Source organism: Canis lupus, chromosome 7, assembly GCF_011100685.1.
Source record: "Canis lupus familiaris isolate Mischka breed German Shepherd chromosome 7, alternate assembly UU_Cfam_GSD_1.0, whole genome shotgun sequence".
In the NCBI taxonomy this organism is placed as follows: Eukaryota; Metazoa; Chordata; class Mammalia; order Carnivora; family Canidae; genus Canis; species Canis lupus.
Genome location: NC_049228.1, coordinates 30,917,221 through 30,939,040, shown reverse-complemented (window position 1 = coordinate 30,939,040; position 21,820 = coordinate 30,917,221). Strand labels below are relative to the sequence as shown.

The following is a 21,820-nucleotide window of genomic DNA, read 5'->3' as shown; positions in this document are numbered from 1 at the left end:
TTATGGGAGGCGGGTAGGGGGAGTGCAGGGAGAGTGGGGCATTACTTCTAAATTTTAAAGTGATTTATAATAAGGAAGTTTGGCTAATTCAGAAATACCTGAAGTTTTATCTAAACAGTTAAATCTATTAACCCTGTAGGTGATACAGATAAATGATTTTAAGGATTATTTATTTATTTTATTATTATTATTATTATTATTTTAAAGATTTTTATTTATTTATTTATGAGAGACACAGAGAGAGGCAGAGACATAAGCAGAGGGAGGAGAAACAGGTTCCATGCAGGAACCCAATGCAGGACTCATTCCCAGAACTCCATGTCCTGAGCTGAAGGCAGACACTCAACTGCTGAGCCACCCAGTTGTCCCTTAAAGATTATTTAAATCATTGTGGGCTTGTTAGAATATTAGTATTATCTTTTGAAACTTAGAAATTCTTGATATCTTGATTGTTACATGAGGTAACAAGAAGAGACTGAAAATGCAGAGAATATGGGAGTTAAGAATTTTGTAATAATCAAGGTCTAACAGTCCTCATTGAATGCTGTGCTCAGTTTAAGGTTGGATGCTTTTGTGGGACCCAATAAATGGGATGATTGTTTAGTCTTTAGAACAGTTATTGGAGCAGCATCCTAGAATGAAGACTTTGGACATTAGTAAGATAAATCTCTTCTCTCTTCCTTTCCCCCTCCTGTTCTGTATTACTGTGCAGGGTGATGTTGGGCTCGCTATGGGTAAACTATATGGAAATGACTTCAGCCAAACTACCATCTCTCGCTTTGAAGCCTTGAACCTCAGCTTTAAGAACATGTGCAAGCTAAAGCCACTTTTGGAGAAGTGGCTAAATGACGCAGGTGAGTAAATATGTAAGACACAGGAAGTGACCAGTGAAATTTTACAGGAGAATTGTTTACACTTGGATTTGTTTCCTGTTGCATTATTGGTACTTCAGAACATTGAACCACACTGATGTTGAGAGGATCAATGTAAATTATGACTATAAATTAGAGAACTAATTTATTTAAATGTAATAATTACAACGTACACAATGAGCAAGAATTTTTAGCCTTGGCATATTTCTTGTATTTGAGCCAGGGTTAGGAATAGTTGAGGGAAGAAGATAAGTCCTATATATTTAGATACACTTGAAAAACAAATTTATAGATTCTTCCTTGATGAATTATCATGAACTTCTTTTTAAAAAAAAAAAAAGATTTTATTTATTTATTCATGAGAGACACAGAGAGAGAGAGAGAGAGAGAGAGATTGGAGCAGAGACACAGGCAGAGGGAGAAGCAAGCTCCATGCAGGGAGCCTGATGTGGGACTCGATCCTGGGTCTCCAGGATCACACCTTGAGCTGCAGGCAGCGCTAAATCGCTGTACCGCCAGGGCTGCCCTCATGAACTTATTTCTGATCATTTTTCTACTTTTGTAATTAAAAATGACCATATATTTCATATGTAAAAAGTTGAGCTGCTAGCTTTAACTTAGGTACGTTGTACTGAGATTTCCTTTTGGAAAATTTGAATTTTGAGTCACAGAATCAATAGGCTATGTGAGAACTGTAAGGAGCCATGGAGATCTCCTAGACTATAGTTCTTGTTGTAAATGTGAACAAAAGTCAGGTCTTTGGAAAAGACGAATCTGTAATGCCCACCTTTGGATGGTCTGCATCCATAGCTCTGAATGAGGCCTTAGCGTCTATAATCTTACTGAGTTCTACAGGTGAGAACATCTCATTTTATATAGTGTGTAAAGAAACTCAAAGATGTCTATGACATGACCAGGGTCATTGGTCTATTAAATAACAGAACCTTGTTTAAGCCTTAAAGAATTCAGAAAGATATGGTAGTGAATGATGTTTTAATGTAGGTTATGAAAACCCTTCCATGCTTGCTTTTAGCTTAACATATTTTGATCAGTTTTATTATTGGTAATATGTGTATTATATGCATGAATTGTGCTCCACTAACTTGGTTTCTGTGTTTTCTTCTTTCTTACAGAGAACCTCTCATCTGATTCAGGTCTCTCCAGCCCAAGTGCCCTGAATTCTCCAGGGCTAGGAATGGAAGGCTTGAACCGTAGGAGGAAGAAACGCACCAGCATAGAGACCAACATCCGTGTGGCCTTAGAGAAGAGTTTCTTGGAGGTTAATAAAGTTCTTCATGTACATGTGATTGTTTGTGTGATACTAGGTGCTGTAGATGATAAAAGATGGACTTACTTGCCTCAGTCCTTAAAGATGCTTATAACATAGTAGAGAACAAGAGACAAACCAGTTGCTGAACTTACTGAACATTGGAAACAGAACCAGAATACTTCCGGGTTGAGGAGAGTCCAGGCTCACATCCATGTGAGCACCAGGGTGACAGAAGCAGCAGCTCCCCTGGGATACATAGGACCAGGCTGGGAGAAGTGGCAGGGAAGCACTGGAAGCAGAGAAAATGCACAACCAAAGGCATCCAGAGAGGGAAAACCAAGAGGTAGAGCCGGCGACACACAAAACAGTTTGGTTTGACTAAATTCTAGCCTGTGTGCCTAGAATAGTCATTTGGGACTAGACCACTACAGGCTAGTAGTGGATCTCAGTAGTTCAAGTTAGTTCTAACAGGTATTTGGCCTCCTGTTTGTTAATTGCCTCATGGAATAACACAGTTAGAGCTTCTAATACAATTTTGACTTCTAGTTTAGAAAAGGGTTAAGCATAGTGGAAGGAACATTGAATCAGGAATCTTTACCCGTTCTACCACTTTTATTAACTGTGATTGGTCAAGTCACTTGATTTCTTATGCTAAAGTCTGTAAAACAGACTTTATCTGTAAAACACTTGCCTTTTCTGCCCCATGGGCTTACTGCCTACCTCATGGATCCTGTTGAAAGCATGTGTGTGAAGCACTGAAAAATCTCCTAAATTCCTACTAATATATACAGTTGTATTGATTATTAATTTTAGTCAAGATTAATAGCCCTTAAGATAAAAAATGAATATTCAAGGATAACTTATTCTTAATTAAATGAATAAGTTCAATAAATATATGTTCATTAGAATGTTTATCTATAGAAGTTCTTTGTTTAAAGTAGGCCAAAATGATCATATATATCGCAACTTCATTCTCTGATTTGTCCCTTCCCATTTGTTTATTTATGCCAGTAGGTTTAAAAAGTTATCCCCCCCAAAATTTTTTTAATTAAAAAAAAAATTAAAAGTTATTCCACAAGATGATTTTTCTTTTTCCCCTTTAGAATCAAAAGCCTACCTCGGAAGAGATCACCATGATTGCTGATCAGCTCAGTATGGAAAAGGAAGTGATTCGTGTTTGGTTTTGTAACCGCCGCCAGAAAGAAAAAAGAATCAACCCACCAAGCAGTGGTGGGACCAGCAGCTCACCTATCAAAGCAATTTTCCCTAGTCCAACCTCACTGGTAAGGTTAAAAAAATAGAGGATGATCTATGAAATCAATTTATTTCATGATAGTAATTTATTGTGTGTATATATACATATATATACACACACACGTATATATATACACATTCATGTTGAGTAAGTATATATAGATTTTTATTTTAAATGTTATCAAAGTAACTAAATCTCGTGTTATCATTAAGCCAAGAACTTAACTGATTTTTTAAGTGAACAATTTTAATTCTTTCCTATTTCATGATGGCTCCATTTTTCTCTTCTTTGATGTAGTTTAGTTTATTAGGTTACTCTAACTGTGGGAACAGATTTGCTAGATTCCAGTTACCTAAAAAAAAAATCTTTAGTTGCTTTTTATTCATGTTGGGTTTTGGAGTTTTTGTTTTGTTGTTTTTTGGAGAGGGAGCGAGGGAGAGGGAAAGAATCTCAAGCAGACTCCCCCACCCACACCCCCTCAGCGTGGAGCCAACATAGGGCTCCATCTCACAGCCCTAAGATCATGGAGCCAAAATCAAGGGTTAGATGATTGACCGACTAAGCCACCCAGGCTCTCCCATATTTCTATTGGGTTTTAAAGCCCAGTTTATTAAGCTTACATGAGGAAGTGACAGTAAATTCCCCAGATAGCTCTGAACTTGTATGAAAACAACCATCTCACATCTTCACTTCCAAACATGTATGGGGCCTTTCATTGATAACCTCATTGAGTAACTTCCACCAATTGCTTTGGAATAGTATTCTAGACTAAAGGGACATGCAGCGCTCAGGTACTCCCTTGATCTCTTAAGGATGACGGCAAATGTGACTCTGTATTTCTAGGCAGGCTTCCACAGATGACAGGATTGAGTTTGCATTTCTGATCTTTCCTTGTTAATTTGTTTTTATTATATTTGAATATCCATTCTGTACTGGATGGTTTTTAAACTGAAGTCATCATTAAGAATGCATACTAGTTGTTAAGAGAAGGCTGTGGTTGTTGAATGGTTGGGCTTTAATCTTGAAGTTTATGACATAGTAGTTATGAAAAAGACAGTCTTTAGACACAGTTCTGTTTTGTGTTTTGTATTTATTTGTACTAAAAGAAAGACAGTGTTTCTTATAAAACTGTAGAAATACTTTATTTCAAAAAGAAACTGTCAAAAAAAAAAAAGAAACTGTCATCTTTTTAAAATTTTGCTTCACATTCTTTCCATTATATCTTTTCATTAAAAACAAAATAAAAACAAAAACAAGACAGACCAAAATTAAAAGCAATCCAAAATCCTTGATGCTCTGATCCTATTGAATAATTTTCTTTTGTAGATTAAGTTGATAATCAGCATAATATTCCTTACTTGGAGTATTTCTTTTTAAAACCTTGGGCAGGGATCCCTGGGTGGCGCAGCGGTTTGGCGCCTGCCTTTGGCCCAGGGCGCGATCCTGGAGACCCGGGATCGAATCCCATGTCGGGCTCCCGGTGCGTGGAGCCTGCTTCTCCCTCTGCCTGTGTCTCTGCCTCTCTCTCTCTCTGTGACTATCATAAACAAATAAAAATTAAAAAAATAAAAAAAATAAAAAATAAAACCTTGGGCAAAGCTGTTTCTCTTATCCATGAAAAACCATCTTCTAATAGCTGCCTTTGAACATAGGTCTATTTTCTCAATTCCAAGATCAAAAAATGATTATAAAATTATTTCCTCTGAGGCCCTTATAATCCTGTTGTATCTAGAATTTTATTATTTTTTTAAAGATTTTATTTATTTATTCATTAGAGACACAGAGAGAGAGAGAGAGAGAGAGAGAGAGAGAGAGGCAGAGACACAGGCAGAGGGAGAAGCAGGCTCCATTCAGGGAGCCCGACATGGGACTCAATCCCAGGTCTCCAGGATCAGGCCCTGGGCTGAAGGCAGTGCTAAACTGCTGAGCCACCCGGGCCACCCTGTATCTGGAATTTTAAAGTATTTTTTATAGGCAAAATATGTCTTCAATATTGATGTAAATTTTTTTATTTTTAAAAATACTTTTGCGTATTTTCATTTCGGACCTCTAGGTGGCAACCACGCCAAGCCTTGTGCCGAGCAGCGCAGCAACTACCCTCACTGTCAATCCAGTCCTCCCGCTGACCAGCGCTGCGGTGACCAACCTCTCTGTTACAGGTAAGCAACGGCAAGGCTGTGCAGCTGGCGAGCAAACTGTAGGCCCATGACAGGTCTCTCTGAGAATTGTGAATTAAACTGCAAATTAAGGCTCTAACTAGAAATACATATTGCTTTTTTTGAAAAGTCATACATAAAAACCTGAAGTCCAAAAAAACAGGCATAATTAATTTTGTTAGAATACTTTCACATTAAGATTTTCTTATCTGTTCTTTCCCATGTTACTCTTATTTTCTACACTGTTCCCAGAAATACCTTTCAAAACTCCCAACTTTTTTTTTAAGTAACTCCTCTTCGTAAAAACCTTCAGTGGCTGCAGCTTTTTGTATTCAGGAAAGCATCCAAATTCATCATCAATTCATAGAAGGTTATTTCTAGTCTGGATCTTATCTTCCACTAGTCTTTTCTCCTTTCCACCCTCAACACACAGGAAGATTCCATCCATGCCTTTGTAAACATCTCCACTGCCTAAAATGTTATCCCAACCTGCACTTCTTTCTGATAGCAATGAAACTCTTCCAGCTTAAGTATCAGTTCTTTCTAGAAATACTCTTTAGCTTTCCCAGAAACTATTCATTTCTACCTGCTTATATTATAAATAATTATATTTTTATACTTTTGTCTTTTCCAATAGACTTTGCACTTCTTAAAAGATCTAAATATTCTTTTTGCAATCTCAGGGTCTAGTGCCTGACATTTACTATAAAATGAATAATTTTTTTTTCCTTTGGCCTCCTTTAAAATAGCACATTTCCCAAGTACATTTAAAATAACTCAGTGTTGTCATCAGAAGTTTTTTAGTGATATATGATGCATAAGGCATTCTGTAATTATTCACCAGCTTGATTATGTGCTAGTAAACTCTCGAAGAGATTTGTGATATTTCACAGTGAAACTTGAATTTAACCTAGAGTTAAGGAATTTGATTGTCTTCACTCATGTTTTAAGTTTGTTATAATACTTCTTTGGTTCTGTGATCTAATTGAATGGCTTTTAGAGTTATTAAGTTTCTAAGTCATTAGGAAATCTCATAATTTTATTTATTTATTTGTTGTAGCACTTTTTTTTTTAATAGGCTTAAAGTGGAGCCCAGAGGGGGGCTTGAACTCAAGACCCTGAGATCAAGACCTGAGCTGAGATCAAGAGTTGGATGCTTAACTGACTGAGCCACCCAGGCGCCCATAGAATAGTACTTCTTGACCTCTTTTGGGTCTTAGAGCTCCTTGAAAATTTGATGAGAGAGGTGTCTGAGTGGCTCAGTCCGTTAAACATCTGCTTTTCACTCAGGTTGTGATCCCAGGGTCCTGCTTCTCCTTCTTCCCCTCCCTGCTGCTCATGATCTCTCTCAGACTTCTTTCTCTCTCTCAAATATAAATGAATAAATAAAATCTTTTAAAAAAGAAAAGAAAATTTGATGAAAGCTTTAAACTTTCCCCTCACAAAATAGATATACTCATTATTTTTAGTAAAATGTAAGGAGGTTCATAAATAACGACTCCCATCAGTCCCCACCTCACCAGGGCCATTTTTGGATGCCTTAGGAGTAGACATTGCAAGTTAAGAACCCCATGTTTCAGAGTATATAGTATTCAGCACTTCAGCTTAGTAAGCAAACTGTGGATGATTGGTTGCTTTGTTTTAGGCAGTAGGAATGTCAAATTCCCACCTTTGAGGAACTCAACATCTACCATGGCTGCCATCGTCTGTTAAATTATGAACTGAACTTTACCTTCCCAACAAATTATAAGTTGTATTACATTAGGCCTAAAGGTAACCATTTTCCACAAAACAATTCCTAATGGTTCAAATAGAACTTAGTAGAATAGGTAGCTTTGTAGATTTTCTAAAAATGTGGAAAAAATCTGAAACAGAAGTTAATTTTTAGGAGACACACGTACTCAAAACTAGCTTAAAAATTTTCTCTCTGTTTTTCATGATCCTAACTGACTGATGACATTTTCCTGAACTCATTTAATTAGCCCACTTATGTGGATTTAGTTAGAACCATTTTCTGAGGGGCATCTGGGTGGCTCAGTCAGGTTGGGCATCTGCCTATAGCTCAGGGTCATGATCCTAGGGTCCTGGGATGGAAACCCACATCAGGCTCCCTGCTCAAATGAGGGGAGCCTGCTTCTTCCTCTCCCTCTGTTTCTCCTCCAGCTTGTGCATGTGCTCTCTCTCTCTCTCTCTCTCTCTTTATGTCAAATAAAGTCTTAAAAAAAAAAAAAGCTATTTTCTGAAATGTTGGTGATTGGGGCACCTGGGTAGCTTAGTCAGTTAAGCATACAACTCTTGAACTCAGCTCAGGTCTTGATACCAGGGTCATGAGTTCAAGCCCAGCATGGAGCCTACTTAAAAAATAAATATAAATAAATATATAAACAATAACAATAGAAGTGTTGGTAACTTTTTTAGGATGAATTTCTTCTTTGGTTCTTAAAACAGTAGAACATTATAGGAAACTAAAATAGGAAAAATAATCACGAGCTATTTTAATTTTGCCTTTAAATCATATATATATATATATATATATATATATATATATATATATACACACACACACACACAATTCTTTTTTTTTTTCACACACACAATTCTAATAGTGTTTCTGTGTCCTAGTTTTTCTTTCTGTCTTACAATAAGTATCATTCCCTTACAGTTTTTACATTACTACTTTTGATTTGCCCTTATTGTATTTAATGGCTGTATCAGAATTTTATAAACATTTCTGCGTAGAGCCATCATAATTCAGTTCTACTTAGAATGACCAGCTTATCTAGTTTGAGTCCTGCAAATCTTGCCTCCTGAGAAACCCCTCAGTTTCTAAATCACAAAACTGGTCTTGCTTGTTCAATACCATTTCCTTTGTCTTTAGCACACTACCTAGAATGTAAGATACCCAATAACTAATTATTAAAGGAATAAAGTTTTCACTATTATAAATGATGCTATAATGAGGACCTTTGTACATATATATTTGTCTTAAATTTTCTTTCTTTTTTTTTTGTTGTTGTTTTATTTATTCATAAGAGACAGAGAGAGAGAGAGAGAGAGAGATAGAGGCAGAGGCAGAGACACAGCAGAGGGAGAAGCAGGCTCCATGCAGGGAGCCCAATGTGGGACTCAGTCCCAGGATTCCAGGATGACGCCCTGGGCCAAAAGCAGGCGCTAAACCACTGAGCCACCCAGGAATCCCCTTAAATACTTTATTTTTATGTAATTTCAGATTTATAGAAAAGTTAGAAGAATAGTTCAGAGAAATCCCACATTTCTTCCCATTCTCCAAATGGGAAAATCTTACTATTTGCTTTTTCTCTACTTTTCCTCTTTCTGTTTCTCTTTCTGGGCTGAAGGCAGCCGCTTAACTGAGTGAGCCACCCAGGTACCCCTTTCTGAACTGTTTTAAGAGCAAGTTGTGGACATGCTACTTGATTCCCAACTGCCTCATTGTGTATTTTCTAAAAAAAAAAAAAAAAAAAAAAAAGAAATTACCTCATATAGCCCGAATACAGTTATCAAAAACAGAAGATTAACATTGACTCAGTACTAATATCTAGTAAACAGTTCACATTCATATTTTACCGGCTGTGCCAATAATGTCTCATAGAAAAAAATCTTAAATCATGCATTGCATTTAGTTGCTGTTGTCTCTTTAGTCTTATTAAATTGGGGACAATATGAGTCTTTGTATTTTAGGACGTTGACTTTTTGAGGAATATAGCTGTTTATTATGTAGATGTTTTGTCTGACAGTTCCTCATGATTAGATTCAGATTATGTACTTTGGGCAAGAAGACAACAGAAGTGATGTTCAGTCCTCCTTTGTGCATGTGTCTCAACAGACACATGCTGTTGAGTAGTCCCACTACTGGTGGTATTGACTTTGATAATTTTATTAAGGTGATATATGTCAGGATTTTCTATTGTGTCATAATTATTTTACTCTTCATAGCTAGTAAATGGATTTGAAACTATACAGATATCTTGTTTTTTTTTTTTTCTAAGCCTTTGCCCACTAGTGTCCATTGATGATTTTTGCATGGATCTACTATGATTCTCAAGTAATTCTGTCATTTCTTCTACATTTTTTAGTTGCCTTTCAATTATAAGGATGAACTTTTCCTTTTCCCTATTTATCTGTCTGTATCAGTATGGACTCAGACATTCTTTCTGTCTTCAATAGGTTAGAGTTGTATCTTTTATTTTAATGTTCAAATTGTTCTGCATTTGCCAGTGGGAGCCCTTCAAAGTGACTCCTGTGCTTTTTTGACATGTCCCTACCATTCTTTGAGTGCTTCCTTATTTTTTGGTACAAGATGCTCAGCCTCATCTTAAAGTTTCTCTGATCCAGGCCTAGAATCAGCCATTTCTTCAAGAATCTCTAGTTCCTTTTAGTGTGGAGAGGTATGTAGATATCAAGATCTACATGCACTTATTGATACTGTGTTGTGATGGCTGCTAGGGCATCTTGGTAGAAACAGATAGACATATACATACATTAGTATATGTGCTTAGATATACATCTGGAAGTATATTTTTACATGTAGATCCATATCTACATGCGTTTTTTTCTTTATCTTCATTTATTAAAATCCACTCATACATACTGGTATCTCCAATTCCAGTCCAGCACCCTATAGTTTATTCTTTTCTATCCTTACCTTTTTCCATATGTTAACTCCCTTCAAAGTGACAATGAGCAACCTGGCTCCTATTATCAATAATATTGTTACTTAATTGCTCGATCCTATAGTGAAAACGAAATGGTTTCAAAATGGCTAACCTATGCCTCTGAACAAAAAAGGGCCTACTAGTTTGAGTTTCATTTTTGGGTAGCATTCTTCTCTTTAATCTGAAGGGATGTAGTCCAAATACCGTGTTCAAAGGTTGTTCAGATTAGGTTTTTTTTATGTCCTCTTCAGTGTAGTTACATTATTCATTTGAAATTCAATTTGTTTTGCTTGTATTCAGTATTAGTGTTCTTCCTCTCATCCTTGTGATTTTTATTTTTAAGTATATGAGATAATATAATAGCATATCATCAAACATTGGTTTCAAAAGGCAGGACTATACAGAAATTTCTCTTCGGAACAATGTCATTCCCTTCTGTTGTAATTCTCTTTCTCTGACAACTCTGAGCTTGGAATCTCCTCAGGGCTCTGTTGAGGTGAGTGATTCTCACTTCTGTCATAGTCTTCTGCTATGTCCTTCTGGACTCTCGGCTTCCCTACCACCCAGTTTGAACCTCTTTCTCTATCTATCTATCTATCTATCTATCTATCTATCTATCTATCTATCAAAAATCTATCTATCAAAATATCTATCAAAATCTCAAGTCCTCTGATATCTGTCCCCAGAGCTCTGCTTCCTTTTTTCTTTACCATCATTTGGAATAGGATTTTAGAAATGAAGAGAAAGAAAACATATCCTCAGTTTACTATCTTCTAAGAGAAATCTTATCTGATTGACACAGTTGCTTTTGTTTTCCAATATTTAGCATAGTGCTTGGCACATTATAGCTCCCTGGTAAACTTTCCTAGAATAAATAAAAGAATGAATATGACTATACACAGAAAGACGTGTGTTCTGATGTGTCTCAGACTTAAAAAAAAAAAAAATCAACAGCCTTTAATAATCTCAACTAACATGCTTTATCCCAATTTTTTTTTTTTTCAAAATCAATGTTTCATAATGAACCATATGCCACCCTATACCCATTTACAGTTCCTCCCCACCCTACTCCTGGCTGGTCTACTCTGTCTCTATGGGTATGCCTGTTTTGGATATTTCATACAAATAGAATAATATATTATGTGGCCTTCTGTGTATGGCATCTTCCATTTAGTATAACATTTTCCATTTTCCAAGGTTTATCCATCTTGTAGAATATATCAGTACTTCATTCCTTTTTATGGTTATGTGATATTTAATTGTATGGGTAAAACACATTTTGTTTATCATTTATGAATTGATGGACGTTTGAGCTGCTTTCAGTTTTGGGGCATTTTGAATACTGCTTTGAGCATTTGCATACAGCTTTTTATGTGGACATGTTTTCAGTTTTCTTGGATATATATTTAGGAATGGAAATGGTACATTATGTTGGCATAGTGGAATATTATGAACAACCATATGCCCCCCAAAAATAAGACAATTTAGATGAAATGATAAATTCTGAGAAAGACAAATTATCTAAACCAACTCAAATAAAAAAAAAAAAATGTAAATAGACTTAAAGCAAGAAAGTAAATGAATCATTAATATTAAAGCCTTTCCAAAAAGAAGAACCTAGGCCCAGATGACTTTAGCAGTGAGTTCTATCAGATATAAGAAAAAATAGTTAATCTTTAGCCATCTTCCAGAAGAAAGAGGAAGGATAGCTCATTGAATGAAGTCAGTATTACCTCTATACTAAAGCCAGACAAAGATACCACAAAAAAGAAAATTACAGGCCTGTATCCCTTATGAAAATATACACAAAAACACTCAGCAAATTTTAGCAAATCAAATCCAGTAACATACAGAAAAGATTATACATCACCACTTAGGGGGACTTGTCCCAGAAATGTAAGGTTTGTTTAATAATAACGGAACATCAAATAATGTAATACACCACACCGGTAGAATAAAAGACCAGAACCACATGATCATCTCAGCAGATACAGGAAAAGCATTTGACAAAATCCAACATAATAAAAACCTGGAATAGAAGGGAACTTCCTCACTTGATAAAGAATAAACAGCACCAGCTAAAATCCTACAGCTAACTGGATACTGCATGGTGAAAAGACTGAATACTTTTCCCCTAAAATTGGGAACAAAGCAAGCTCTCATAGACTTTGAATTAAAATTGTACTAGAGGTTATAACCAGTTTAACAAAGGGGAAAATTTTAAAACATCCAATTTGGGCTGCCCAGATGGCTCAGTGGTTTAGCACCTTCAGCCCAGGGCATGATCCTGGAGGCCTGGAATCTAGTCCCGCGTTGGGCTCCCTACCTGGAGCCTGCTTCTCCCTCAGCCTGTGTCTCTGCCTCTCTCTCTCTCTCTCCCTCTTTCTTTCTCTCTCTCGGTGTCTTGCTCTGTCTCTCATGAATAAATAAATAAGATCTTTAAAAAAAATAAAAATAAAACATCCAATATGAAAGAAGAGAAGTCTAAAGTCCTTATATGCATTATTCTATATATATATAAATCCCAAGGAATCCACATACCAAAGAAAACTACTAGGACTAGTAGATGAATTTAGTGCTGTTTGTTGGATACAAGATCAATATATAAAAATCAATTGCATTTGTATGTGTATCAATGAGCAGTCCAAAGATAAAATTACTAAAATAATTTTATTCATAATAGCTTCAAAAAGAATAAAATACTTGGGAATAAATCTAACAAAAGAAGTACAAAACTTACCCAGTGAAAACTGTAATTTGCTGAGAGAAATTAAAGAAAGTCTAAATAAAAGGAGATATTCCATGTTCATAGTTTGGAAGATTCAGTATTTTTAAGATGACAGTATTCTCTGAATTGATCTATAGATTCAATACAATTATAGTCAGATTTCTAGCAATTTTTTGGCAGTAATTATGATAAATTCATTCTAAAATATACATAGAAGGGAACCAGAATAGCCAAAATAATTTTGAAATAGAATGACATTGGAGGACTTAAATATCCTGATTTCAGAGTCTAGTATAAAGCTATATAATAAAGACAGTATCTGCCAGCATGAAGACAAATAATAGATTAATGGAACAGAATCAGGAGTCCAGAAAAAAACCTTTAGATATATACTCTGTTGACTTTTGACAGAGGTACCAAAGCAATTCAATAGCAAAAAGATACTGAGACAATTAGATGGTTCCAAGACAATTAGATGTCCATATACATGAAGATGAATTTAGACCCTTTCTTTATACCAGGCACAAAAATTAAGAAGGAAGGATCAAAGGCCTAAATATAAGAAATAAAACTTTTAGAAAGCAAATAGAAGATCTTTATGACCTTAGGTTAGGCAAAGAGTTTGAAGATACAGCACCAAACAATCCATAGAAGAAAAAAATTGATAAATTGGAATTTTTTTGTACTTCAAAAGCAGAATCTTTTGTTCTAAAGGAGACATTTTAAGAAAATGAAAAGATACCCACAGACTTGGAGAAAACATTTGTAAATTATATGTCTGATAAAGGAGCTGCATCTAGAGCATATAAATAAATAAGATTAAGTAGTAAAAATACAAAAATATAAACAGCCTCATTTTTTTTTTAAGATTTTATTTATTCATGAGAGGCAAACAGAGAGAGAGGCAGAGGGAGAAGCAGGCTCCATGCTGGGGGGCTTGATGTGGGACTGGATTCCAGGACTCCAGGATCATGCCCTGAGCTGGAAGGCAGACACTTAACCACTGAGCCAAAAGCCTCATTTTTAAAAGGACAAAGGTTTTTAATTTAATACACATTATACCAAAGAACATACAGAAATGGCCCAGTAGAACATGAAAAGATGCTCAACATTATTACTCATCTGAGAATTGTAAATTAAAACCATAGGTATTTTTCATACTCACTATATAATGGCTATCATCAAGAAGACCAAGAATAACAAGTGCTGCCCTAGAACCTATACACATTGCTGGGGCAGTGAAAATGATACAGCCACTTTGGAAAACACTTTGGCCGTATCTTTAAAAGTTAAATGTAAATTTTTCATTTTTGTCTGGTAAGTCCCCAAGAGAAATGAAAGCATGACCACACAAAAAATTTTGGTAGAGATGATCATAGCAGCATTATTTATAATAACCAAAAACTGGAAACAAGTCAATGCCCATCCACTGTGAATCAGTAATGGTCTATCCTCATGCAGTAGTCTACCCATCCAGTGGTACTTTCCAGCCAGAAAAAGGAAGTATTATTTTTGCTACAACATGGATAAACCTTGAAAACCGTATGCTAACTGGAAGAAGCCAGATGAAAAAGATTACAAGTCATATGATTCCATTTATGTCTAGTGTCCTGAAAAGGTAAATCTACAGAGAGAAAAGCGAATGACTAGGTGAGCTGTAGGTGGGAGTGGAATGTGACTGCAAATAGGTACAAGGGACCTTTTCTGAGTGGTGGTAGTGTCATAAACTGGGCGCAGTGAGTGATAATTATACAACTTGGTAAATATATTAGAAACCATTGAATTTTGTGTTTAAATTGGGTGTATTTTATGGCATAAATTATACCTCGAAAAATCTATTTTCTAAAAGAGAAGATGAGGTAGGAAGTGACAGGATATGCCAAACACTATATATTCTTGCATGTAACTTTCTACTAGCCTTCCAGGTAGGTGATGGCATCTTATTTTGTTGTTGAAGACAATGAAGCTCAGCAAACATCAGTTCTTTGGTCAAAGTTTCCCAAGTAATTATGTTGCCAAGAATATAAGAATATAAGGTCATAAAATGTTGATTAAAATGTGATTCACTGGCTAGGAGAATTTATTTGAAAATTACTGGTGCTCATATGACATATTCTTATTGAAAGCACCTGGGAGTGGTTTCTGGGGTCAGGTTAACTTTGCCACTGAGAATGACTGGGACTTTCTTTATATACACATGGGATTTTAAGAGAGTGACACTGAATGGTCTGTCTGAAAACAGTGGCAATGGAGAGTGAAAAAGGCCTATATTAAGCCTTTGACCTCAAGACAAGTATATATACATACATAAAAGGGTAGATAAGGTGAGAAATTGGGCAAGAAAAGATTGAAAGTGCGTTGAAATATCTTAGTAGTACAAGAGAAATGAGAAAAAACGTTTATCTTTCTAAATAGAACAAGAGGCAGGTCTTATAGGTATCAAAGTGGAAGAGTGTGAATCTGCCCAGCATAGGACCCAGCACTGCATCAGGGGCTCAGAGATAAAGAGTGATCAGGTAAATGTAGAACCGAAACAATAATGGAGCCATGATTAATGATACCCACACAAGTATAGTTGTATTTAGGGACAGAGCGATAAAGAGGAAACTTTATCTGTTTTTGAGAAGGGAGAAAGAGGAGTAAGTGGTCCCTTTTTGACTAGCAGTAAGAAAGATATGTTTATGGGATTCACTGAGACCACATAACACTTTTGTGCAGCAGTATGGGGGCGGGAAGAGTGGAGTCAGTACTGAAACAGATGATGTCGAATTTCCTCCCAGCTCCATGGTGTGTGAAAGAAACATTTCCTTAGCGTTAAAATGAGAAGATAGTTGAATTCTGGATGTTCTTAGTATAGATCAGAAGGCTCGAGAATAGATTTAGGAAGATAAAACTGATTTTTTTAAGAGAGAGTCTTCCTCAGCTTAGTGATAGATTTTATTACCAAAAGGTTATCTTTTACATAAGATCTTTGTTCCAATGTGTTTATGGGTTTGAAATATTTATTTTTGATTGGGCGAGTTCTTCTATAATTTATCAGGTCTTTTATAACCCACAGAAATATTATACTGAAAATTTATAGATGCTTTTTGTTTTTTGAGTTCTCTGTCCTGAGAAAATACCACTTAGGTTCTGTTTTATCCATCTATATGGTTGGTGATATCCTAGAACATAGTGAGTTTCAGTAAATTAAGTTCCATCTGATGTAAGCAGCCCGTGTTTGATATGTGGCATTTACTGAGAACTGACATAAGAGAGCCTGTTCTATATTGCCTTCTGTAAATAGCATCAGAATTACAGCTCACTGGGGACAGCTGGCATCTGCTTTACAGAAGGTTTTCTATCCTGTGACTGTCTGATGAGTCATTTCTACTTTAGGCCAAGAGACTACATTCTTTATATCACACTTACCTTTGTGACTCAACAGGTCTAACTTCTAGACATATTTAAGACCTGTACTGGCCAGCACTAGCCTCGCGTGCTTTATAAGCACATAAAATGGGAGTGGTTCACATGGAGATGTGCCACCAGAAGTGTAAAGTATATGCCATTTTCAAAGACTTCATATGAAAAAAATACTCTTGATACTGATTTCATGTTAAAATGATAATATTGTGGAAATATTTTAACCTAGTTCTTTTTAGTATTTTCATTAGGACCACTAGAAAACTTTAAATTATATATATTATATTTCTGTTGGACAACATTGATTATATAATTCCAGTGTGAGTGTGTTTTAGTTTTCAGCAATGCTATTTGTAAGGTCAATTTGTTGTTTGTATAGAAATGTTTGTTGTTTTCCTTACAACACAAAAGAAGTTTGACGTCTTTTTTTAAAGGTCTCTCAAATAACAATTTCCTAGAGATTCATTTTTCATGCTTTTGGTGAGATTCATAATATCCTTGTGTGTTACTGTTTCCACGAATAAAAAATATGTATATACCACAATAGGCTCTTTGAGAGCTGATTTTCATTATAAAATAGCTCCTTAAATTTTTCAATGCAAAGAAGGCATCTAGACTTGGGCCCTTATTTTCATACTATTTCTGCAGATGTTATTATTCACACTTAACTTTAGAAAATTATATAACTTTTAGTTTTTCTTACCTTCATTGTTTTGTTTTGATTTTTCTATAGAGACTAAGATTTCTGATCAAAAATGCTTTTCAGAAGCAAGGATTGTTTTGCTTCAGTGGTTCTTCCCCATACCAGTTGTATTCCATAGTTAAAGCTTCTGTGATTCTTTCTTTCATTTTTTGAATAAGAAATTGGAAATAGAAAACTGTTCTCTATTTATTTTATGGCTCTTGCCTCTTAAAGTGTAGGGTTTGTGCTTTTGGTTCTAAAATGTTAATTTCCGTAGCATTGCTAAACAAGGTGAGAGCAAAAGGACACATCCCAAGAAGGTTATTGGATGGTAGGTTAACTGGCAACTGTGGAGCCTAGAGTAGGGCTGAGCAAAGCCATGGTTCTCGCAGCATGCCCCACCAAAGGTCACTCTCTCCTCTGGTTCTGCCTCCAGGCACCACAGACAGCACCTCCAGCAACACTGCCACCGTCATCTCCACAGCGCCACCGGCTTCCTCAGCAGTCACTTCCCCCTCGCTGAGCCCCTCCCCGTCCGCCTCAGCCTCCACCTCCGAGGCATCTAGTGCCAGTGAGACCAGCACAACACAGACCACCTCCACTTTGTCCTCTCCTCTTGGGACCAGCCAGGTGATGGTGACAGCGTCAGGGTTGCAAACAGCCGCGGCTGCCGCCCTCCAGGGGGCTGCACCGCTGCCTGCAAATGCCAGTCTCGCTGCCATGGCTGCCGCTGCCGGACTGAGCCCAGGCCTGATGGCACCTTCGCAGTTTGCAGCTGGGTAAGGAGTTCCCACCCCCGATACCTCTGAAAACCAGCCAGGAGTCATCCCTCCAATTACTTGTAGGGGATACTCCCATCACCACCTTAAATGCAAAAAAAAAAAAAAAAAATCTCTTTAAACCCATTTTCTCTTTGGAACAGGTAGCTCTGTGGTAGCACAAAGGCCTTGGTTATAGCTGGACTTAGGTTTCTTAGTGCCCTGGGGAAGCAGCAATCATATTGTTATTTCCAGATGAAGACCTAGAACACCAGGCCATCAGAGTTGATCTGTGTGAGTTGTGGGTCCAGGAGGAATGCCCAGAATTCTCCATTTAAACTCTCTCAGCTGTCTGCTTTCTAATTGTCAGACACAGACATTCGATAGAGTAATAAGATCCTCAATTTTATCTTATCAAACATAATAAGGATAACTTTGTAAATATATTCCTTTCTCTGGCATTTTGTTTTGTTTTGGAAGAAAAGTGAAGTAATTCAAAGAAGAGTCAAAGTGACTGTGCAGGCTTTAGGTTTTGTGTGGATCATATCCTTATTTTGCTTTGTACAAGTAAGCATCAAAGAAAACAGTAAACTTATTCTCATAAGGAGAATAACAAATATTTCCATATACTTCCCCAGCTGTATTTTCTTCTTTCTCTTATCCCTTTGGATATATTGTGCCTACATTGTAATGAAGTGACTGCTCTTTTGGACTTGCAGAGGTGCCTTACTCAGTCTCAATCCAGGGACCCTGGGCGGTGCCCTCAGCCCAGCTCTCATGAGCAACAGTACACTGGCAACTATTCAAGGTCAGTAGAATTTTTCTTCTTACTTAGGTCTTTTTTTCTTTTTCTTTTTTTTTTTTTTTTTTTTTTTTTTAATGAGGGAAGTTTGCTTTGCTAGAGGTGAAGTTGATGGGGAGAGAGAGTTAAATTGATAATGCTGACTTACTTGAGGACCAAGAAGATGTCCTTGTAAAAACAATTTTCTACAAGAAGTCTAGGTGTTAGTTTGTAAGAACAGGAAATATGCTTAGTTTCTAGTATTGTAAAAAAACAGGACTCTATGTTGATATTTATTCTTTTTATTTATTCATGAGAGACACAGAGAGAGGCAGAGATATAGGCAGAGGGAGAAGCAGGCTCCATACAGGGAGCCTGATGTGGGACTTGATCCCAGGTCTCCAGGATCACGCCCTGGGCCAAAGGCAGGTGCTTAACTGCTGAGCAACCCAGGTGTCCCTGATATTTGTCTTCTTATGTGAGTAGACTTGGAGGCAGAATTTCCCCCTGATAAACTTACCTAAATAGGCATCCAAGATCCATCCTCAGGCTAACTTGACCAAGAAAAAAAAAAAAAGAAAGAAAGGAAGAAAGGAAAAGAAAAGAAAAAAGAAAAGAAAAGATCTCCTAGTCCCCAACCCCAACCCTAAGAGAGGCACATGTGAGAAGGTCCAGTAATGAATTAACATTAGAGCACATTATGCAGACTTTAGGAGTACCTTCATTGTTAGGTTCTGCCCTTTTTTATCCCCGTCAGTTTAGAGCATATATTCTCTTGGATTGTCTCATTTCCAAGCCCAGATGCATCTCTTTTGGATTTAGCATGCTATCCAGTCTAAATCCACTCATTCCATATAGGGAAGGGTTTGCCTTGTTTGGCTTCTGAGCTTTGTGTCTGAAGATGCTATGTTATGTGATTCAGGAAGACAATTTGAGACATCACTGTATTAATCAGAGAATATTTTTCTCCTTAAAATTTAAATGGTTTAACCTCTTAAATGAGACTTCCTGGGACCAAAAATAAGCTGTTAGCCAACCTCAATTAAGATTAGTGTTTTATGAATGATACCTCCACAGTATACTATAGAGAATATGAGTTACAGACAAATCTAAGACATAATTTAGATTAGATTGCTCTTTCTAGGGTTCCTAGATCCGATTCCAGCATGCCCCTCTCCACCCCTAACACCAAGCAATTCTTATATACCAGCAGGGGATCTGAGAGTTCAAATTAATTCTGATACTGTCTACCTAGAGACAGTGTCAGATTCCACAGGTTAAGAGCTCAGTCCTACAAGGCTGCTCCTGCTCTCTCCCATCAGTTGTAAGCCCAGGCTGTTACTATCAGTACTTCTGACCAAGTACAGATTGGAGGTTCTAGCAACCTCTTCCTTAGATTGTTTCTGTTACTTTGCTAGAGCAGCTCACAGAACTCAGGGAAACATTTATGTTCACCAGTTTAATAAAGGATATGATGAAGGAAAGAAATCAATAGTCAGATGAAAAGATACATAGGGAGAGGTCCCAGACAAAGGAATTTCTGTCCTCGTGGAGTTTGGGACCTGGCTCAGTGGCACGTATAAGTATTCCAGTTCTCCAAGAGTGGAAGCTCTCCAAAAAAAGACGTAAGATCTGTCCTCTTGGGTTTTTACAGAGGCTTCATGACCTAGTCATGATTGACTAAGCTATTTGCCCTTGGCTAATTCAACCTCCATCTCCTCTTCCCTCCCGTGAGGTTGGGGGTAGAATTGAAAGTTCTAGCCCTCTGATCACATGGCTGGTCCTCAAGGCAACCAGTCACTGCCCTTGGGTGGAGTCCTCAAGTTACCCGCACAGATATTAGGACCATTTCACCTTTTTGGCTCTGAAGCATTTTCAGGATCTGTGGATACAGACCAGATATATCTGAGAAATAACTAATTTGGTCATTCAGTCATTTGAATATGTATTATAAGTCATTATATGGCAGTTACCTTACATTATATTGACTTTCACATAGGATAAATGATACATAAAATTGATGATTAGACCTGTAAACCTTTTGTTATAGAAGGATTTCTTTTTGGCATAAGATTTGTGATAAATCACTTTTTCTCTTGCATGAGGGTGTACCTCTGGGCTGTAGTGATGCTACTAAGGCAGATGCCTTTCCCAGGGCACAGCTGAGTTTAGAACAAGTACCCTCTGGGAAGATCTAGAACTATTCTGTAACCCTAAGAACTATTCTGTAACTGAAACATTCCCTTCAGTCCCCCTAGCTTTCTTTATATATACTAGAGAAGAAATTAAACCAAAATTTTAATGCCGTTAGAAAACCCCTCAAATCTACATTTGAAAATGTGGTTTTATGGGTGGGAGGGTATTGGAGGGGTTGTCAGATGACAGAAGATATTGAGAGTGCAGAATTATTTCAAAGAAAAGTTCAGTGATGGCTTCTATGGAGCAGCGACAGCGTCATAGAGAAATTCTCCCTCATGAGAGCAGGCCCTGACCTCAGCTAGCCCCTAAGGCCGTCTGCCTCAGTGCCTCTCTGCTATCCTTCTCCTGTGTACAAGTAAGTCCTAGGAATCAAATCGATGCCTCGGCAAGTGAAACAGTAACCACACGTTACATTTTATTTAGTAATAGAAAATTATTTTAGAACTAAAGCCATTTTGAAGGATCGTTTTCATCCTGTACATCATACTAAAAAACAAGTACTCAAATTTATCAATGATGCCAGTTATTGGCTAAAAGCTAACCATATTTTAATGCGCAGTCACTATACCTTGTTTGTCTTTTGAATGAAAGTAGTTTAAAATCAGCAATCTTGGGATCCCTGGGTGGCGCAGCGGTTTGGCGCCTGCCTTTGGCCCAGGGCGCGATCCTGGAGACCTGGGATCGAATCCCACGTCGGGCTCCCGGTGCATGGAGCCTGCTTCTCCCTCTGCCTGTGTCTCTGCCTCTCTCTCTCTCTCTGTGACTATCATAAATAAATTTAAAAAAAATATATTTAAAAAAAAAATAAATAAAATCAGCAATCTTCCTTAAAAACAAAATAATTGGACTTAATAAATCCTTATAGGAGGATGAGGTACTCTAGGGAGATGAGGCCCCAAGACGGCAGCATGTGTGATTCAGTAGTGCTTGGCTCTCCCCTCCCCTCCGTCCTGTGTGCTCATTAAATTATTTAATAATACAGCTGCTCAGTCTCTTCCAAAATTACAAATACACTTCAGTAGGTGACAGGAAAGTGTTATA

The 21,820-nt window shown here is 37.0% G+C and overlaps 1 protein-coding gene across 5 annotated transcripts in view; it reads left to right on the top strand.

Annotated features, from left to right (window-relative positions):
• The window catches only part of POU2F1 (POU class 2 homeobox 1), a 186,946-nt gene that overhangs the window by 153,597 nt on the left and 11,529 nt on the right, over nt 1–21,820 (top strand). For 4 of the 5 annotated variants that reach the window (XM_038542646.1, XM_038542648.1, XM_038542649.1 and 1 more), the window contains 6 exons: nt 713–854; nt 2,006–2,151; nt 3,246–3,425; nt 5,451–5,556; nt 17,478–17,820; nt 18,519–18,607. In XM_038542646.1, coding sequence (XP_038398574.1) covers nt 713–854; nt 2,006–2,151; nt 3,246–3,425; nt 5,451–5,556; nt 17,478–17,820; nt 18,519–18,607 — 1,006 coding nt within the window. Of the gene's footprint in view, nt 1–712; nt 855–2,005; nt 2,152–3,245; nt 3,426–5,450; nt 5,557–17,477; nt 17,821–17,963; nt 18,094–18,518; nt 18,608–21,820 lie in introns of all 5 variants that reach the window. The other variant, XR_005362148.1, reaches the window with a different exon arrangement.